This window comes from Musa acuminata, chromosome BXJ3-5 (assembly GCF_036884655.1).
Source record: "Musa acuminata AAA Group cultivar baxijiao chromosome BXJ3-5, Cavendish_Baxijiao_AAA, whole genome shotgun sequence".
Classification (NCBI taxonomy): domain Eukaryota; kingdom Viridiplantae; phylum Streptophyta; class Magnoliopsida; order Zingiberales; family Musaceae; genus Musa; species Musa acuminata.
This window is the reverse complement of record NC_088353.1, coordinates 36,738,527-36,744,239: the sequence shown is the minus strand read 5'-3', so window position 1 is coordinate 36,744,239 and position 5,713 is coordinate 36,738,527. Positions and strand designations below refer to the sequence as shown.

The window sequence follows — 5,713 nt, the reverse complement described above, 5'->3', positions numbered from 1 at the left end:
CTCATGGTGATGGGTTGCTGGCTGAAATCTTTAATGCACTGATCAAAGACTAGAAGGACTACTGAATACAAACCTAAAAGCATATTATATTGAAGAGGATACTGTTGTTGAACTCACTGTTGTTGTTGTTGTTGACTGTGAAGAGCAGATGCAGAGGAGAAACCACAGGCATTGAGCTGCCTCAGCTACTTTGAGTAGCATTTACTCACTTGGCTTTCTTCTTCCACCGCAGCTAACGTCCAACTAATCTTCCTTCCATTCATGGTTGACAGTAATGACTGCTGCTGTCCTGCAGCAGATGTGTTGTACTTCGTGGCTGCTCTGCCTTCTCCAATTATTGGCACTCTTTATTTCTTAGATCATGCTTTCAGATTCAATTACAATAACCGTTTTATAGGGATGTAAATACATGTACATGAAATTTAATCTTTATATTAATTATGTTGTTTTATGCTTTCTAAATTATAATAGTTCAGTCTAAGTTCATAATGCAACAAAGTTTAATACAGCTCATAGTTATTGGGTCTTGAAGAACCCATTTAACTGTTGTACAATCATCTATAACAGGAAGCTTAATCATGGATCGATAATATAATGATTAATCATCAGCAGAATACAGATCATATATTATCCAGTCAAACTACAACTCCATCTTGAGTATATGTGCAACATAGTTTACTATATTACAAAGTTTTATACAGCTCATGTTTAACGGGTCTTGAATATCCCATTAACAAGCATCTATGATACCAGGAAGGTTCATCATGTCCATGATACAACAACGGAGACTAATCACCGGTTAGTGCACGGGGCCTGTGTTCGATCATCAATAATGGCATTGAAGTTTGTGAAACAGCTCGCACGAAACCCGTATTAGCCGTCAATGTTGGTGCGTGCCAATGATCTCCTGTCCCAAACACAATCTTGTTCTTCAATGCAATTTTTCTTGTTGTTGGAAGATTCATCAGTCGTTCTGAAGGAGAGTCTGGGACAACTCTGCGAGTAAAAGCCGAGTCAATGAAGCAATCTCAGAATAACAGTTAGCTTTTCAACTATTAGTTTGTAGCCCAAAGAATACAAGGTTCTCCAGCTAAAACACTCGAATAGAAGAACAGCCAAATAAGCAATGCCATGCATAAAGGGTAATATAAATTACTTGGAACATGTAACCTTTCTTCAAGAACCAATGCACATACTGATGCATGCATAGCGATAGTATGATTATATGAAAGCCATGTTGTTTATTAAATAACTTTTCTAGTTTCTACAAACTGAAACATATTAAAAAATTTTAGCTTGAGATTAATACAGTTGGATTTACCATTCAATCACTAATAACTCAACGTCAAATGGTAAATATTGTCTAAATAAGTATTTTTATTCTGTTTCAGTACATTACAGTGCAGTAGTCTGTAAAATCTCCATCCCTCTTTGGCAACCTTCTCTATTCCACTTCTCTATTTGGTAACCTTCCACTATGAGGTCCTAACTTCTTACCTCATCACATCACTCCACTGCTATTTTTTAGTGTCATACCAAACAAATGTTTAACATTAGCTTTGTCACCCGCCCTCCCCCCCCCCCTCTCTCTCTCCACCTTCTCTAGAAGGCCATATCACTCTTTTATTTTCTTTTTGGACTAAACTGTTTGACATGTCACTGACCCACAGTTTAAGTCATACACACCATAAAAAGGACCAAGTCAGAGTTCAAAAGATAGGAATAACCATTTGAACCAATATGATTTCATCACAACTAGCAAAATGAGCAGAAAAAAGAATAGCAAAATGTATTAGAGTAGTGACTAGTAGGAAAAGTAGAATCATAAGGCCAAACAAACCAATTTAGCTTTGCTGAAACAGTTTCTATTAAAATAAGGACCCAATTACACATCCCCTGGAACTCAGCTTGTCCTCCCAGAAGTAGGTTTATTTTGTGTGTTACCTATAACTCCACCAATTTACTAATATTTCCATGATGAGATATGCAAACATAAGAACAACAATTGATAGGCATATGCCAACAATTTAAGGTAAAAAAAAAAAAAGAGTGTGTGAAATGAAAATGCATGTGCCCGCCGTGCTTGGAACTCTTACAGATCATGCCCCTGAATGGTGAAATTTTGAAGCAAAACTAAACCATACCATACAATATGTAATTGATTTCTGATGGACAAAGAGTAAGTGAGCGGTAAGATAACTTACTGGAGATGCTTTATAAGTTGATCAGCTCGTAACCTTTCATTGGGTCCTGCACACATAGAAACCAGTTCTTGAAATTCAGAAAGGACACTTTCACAGATTATACCTTTCTTTCCAGCTATCGCAACGCTCAGTTCTGCTAGAATTGGATGCTCAAGTTCGGATGTCACCTGCCAATTAAGATGCAAAGATATGGATGATTCAATGACCAAATATAAAAAACTTAGTGAAGACATTCAATTAAGTCAGAAAAAATGAAATAAGATGCCAGCATTAAACACTGAACATATAACATTACCCGTGCTAGTGAAAAACACTCCTACAGGAGAGAGGAAAGAACATGATAAACCTTTAAAAAAAATTGTCCATTGCAAAGTTCACACTATAACTAACATATCATACCAACAAGATTCTGACTAAATAAATATACTCCCTTGTAAAAGGGGATGAAGTAACCAAAGCATGATACAAACCAAAAAAAAATTACTTGTGAACAATAAATTGAATAAAACTTCACTTTCAGAATTACAAAATACATAGATGCATAAAATAAATTAAGGCAAAGTCTATGCCTTGAAATATCTGTTTTAATAGAAACAACTTCTTCTAATGCTAAAACAATAACCTTCCCCAGACATTTTTCTTTTCGATGTCCTTGGTATTTACTGTACTCATCATACATCTTAAATAAAAAAATCCTATTATTATACAAAGAATACTATTTAATTATTTATAAGATTCGGACTCAACCCGGAAGATCCATAAAATGGGTGGGCATATATTCATCCATTCACCACAAAAATAAGATTCCAAGGCAAAGCAACTGATAAACAGATCAGAGGATACTAATACAACTCAAGCAACAAAAGAAAAACTCCTCTCTAACGACAAAGAGCTTGGACCTACATCTTGAAAGTTCGGAAGCCATAGTACAAAATCCAACTTCTAGAACATCAGTCATGAGAAGTTGATCTGACAGACACACAAAAAATTAACCTGAATGTCCTCTTTGAGAGTAAAGAAATTCAGACTTGGAAGTCTTGTGACCTTTATAGGATTTGTCATTACTATTATTAATCCTATTCATGGAAGGTTGTCAAAATTTAAAAAAACTTCAATTTTGTCTTGATAACTTGGAGAAAGGACCAAACCATGTACCTAGAACATTGCCACTCATGCATCAAGAGTAGCATAGACATGGAATACATTGGCTATACATGGAGCATCGTTTTGTATAATTTTGCCATATATCATAGTACAAAATCGACAATGAAAATTGACAATGAATTTCTGTACTTATTCCAGTTGTTTGCATCTTCAAATGAGTTTTCTTTCTTCAACAAATTATTTAATGTGACAAATGTCAAACTGCAAAAGCGACCAGAACAGACTGGGAGGGGATTCTTTTGGTCACAAAATTCAAGTTAGTAATTCAATGAGTTCTAACGAAATCAATTTAGACAGAATATTTCATCATAACCATTTCAATATTCCTGATAATCATATTACCATAAAGAGTCTCAATTATGGATCAGCGACGAGAACTTACCAAATGTGAAGTTAGTAATCACAGACATCATCATCAAAACAATGCTTCCTAAGGTCTAAAATCTTTGCAAGTCAAAAAGTTTATATTACAGTCTTGCTGAATTATTTGTGCATGGCTTCTTTGTCGCATTAAGGTACTTGAACAAAATATAGTTGTTGCAAACTAGTACGTCATTCCCTTTTCAGAAGAATTCTCAACAGTCCTGATGAAAGATCAGAAAGAAGCTGAATCTTGTGGTCTACATCAGCTGATACGAAACACTTAAGATACATCACTGCTTACTAGCTAGACCAATTTCCATAATGTTGTTAGAACATGTTCAATTTTCCTATACTTTTGGGATGTTGGCCAATACCATAAAGCAAAAGAAATACCATCATAGTGGTAATTGGATTCTTCCTTTTCATCTTGGAACTTGACTTGATAGATATGTTTTTTCTCACAAACAATCAACAGTCAGCAAAATCTATAATGCAAAGAACATCACTATACCCTGTATCTCTTGAGATTCGTACAGAACTTTTCTGGAATCACAGTTACCAGTATGATCAAATGATTATACTAAAACCTTACCATATAACTCCTGTAGAACTCAAGAACATTTTTGTCCTCAACTGAAGATTTACTATGATAAGATTTCGAACTATTTATTCAATAAAAGAAATCAACTTCTGTAATATACCCTAAAAATAGAACGTAGGCATACCTGAGCCATCACAAACTCATAGTTGCTCTTAAACCTTGCTCGCATCTCTGCCTCCGGCGCCTTCATCAGTCGCTCGCAACCACCGTTACTTATTCCTGACACCATCGCGATCAATGCCGTGGTATCAAAGTTCACCACATCCGCCGAATCCACATCAATTCTCGAAACCAAAGACCCAAACCCATCATCCAATACGCCCACTTCTTCTCTCTCGTCCACGACCTCTAAGCTACGACATGCGTCTCTTCCATCATCTAAGGCGATCTTTACCTCAAACACCCTGGAATTCGAGCTCCCTGACCATCTAACCCCAATCCACCCATTGTCCAACTCCTCGAACACATCTTCTTCGTCGTTGAGCAAACCAACTTCCACAGCCCCGAACTCATCCACCAGATTGTCGGAAACATGGTCGCGGATGCCGCGCGAGAAGACGAATAGGACGGATGCGGGCTTGAGCGCCCCGGCGGAGCGGGCGGCGGCGATGACGCGCTCGACGCGGGCGCGGAGGCCCTTGGGCCCAAGCCAGGAGAGGTAGACGGGGTTACGATCGGAGACCACGAACCAGGCGGGGCGCCGATGGAGGGTACAGACAAGGTCGACGTGGACGGGGTGGTCTTTGAAGGCGGCGGGGACGGGCCGGGAGACGCGGGAGACGCAACGGACGGAGGGATGGAGGAGGAGGCGGGCGATGGATTCGAGGTAGCCGACGTTGGAGCTTAGGGGGAGGGAAAGGGCGGAGGAGGCAAGGCGGGATAGAGAGCGAAGCTCGGCGTCCAGGAGGCGGAGTAGGGAGATGTAGGAGGAGGGGGGAAGGCCGGACTGGAGGAGGCGATGGCGGACGGCGAGGCAGCGGGACTCGGCTTCGCGGATTTGGTTGACGCCGGTGGCGGCGCGGTGGAGGTTGGCTTTCAAAGGCATCGTCGCACAAGGCGCTCATTTTGTGACCCTCGTTTCCTTTTAGCGACCCGGCCCGACCCGACCCAACACAACACAAACTTGGGTCGAGGCCAATTTGATCCAACTCGATCCATCGCATCACATAAATGGCTGACGTCCCCGGCTCGAGGCACGACGTCACTGACGACACACGGATCTGGCGCACGCCCCGGCATCTAAGTTGTATCTTGCATGGGATCCCACATGCTTTTGGCGGCTCGTTCGTCAGAACTCACCGCAGCCCGCGAGTGAAGCAACGCTGGAAAAGCTGATTGCACTCCGCCACCGCCTCCGTCTCCGTCTCCGTCGCAGCATCCT

The 5,713-nt window shown here is 40.4% G+C and overlaps 1 protein-coding gene across 1 annotated transcript; it reads right to left on the bottom strand.

Annotated features, from left to right (window-relative positions):
• Positions 1-561: 561 nt before the first annotated feature.
• On the bottom strand, positions 562-5,400 carry LOC103985951 (uncharacterized). The gene is made up of 3 exons (XM_009403804.3): positions 4,457-5,400; positions 2,205-2,371; positions 562-996 (listed from the first exon to the last, which is right to left on the bottom strand). The coding sequence occupies exons 1-3, from the start codon at positions 5,375-5,377 to the stop codon at positions 789-791; spliced, it is 1,296 nt and encodes a 431-aa protein (XP_009402079.2). The 5' UTR covers positions 5,378-5,400; the 3' UTR covers positions 562-788.
• Between the last annotated feature and the right edge of the window lie 313 nt (positions 5,401-5,713).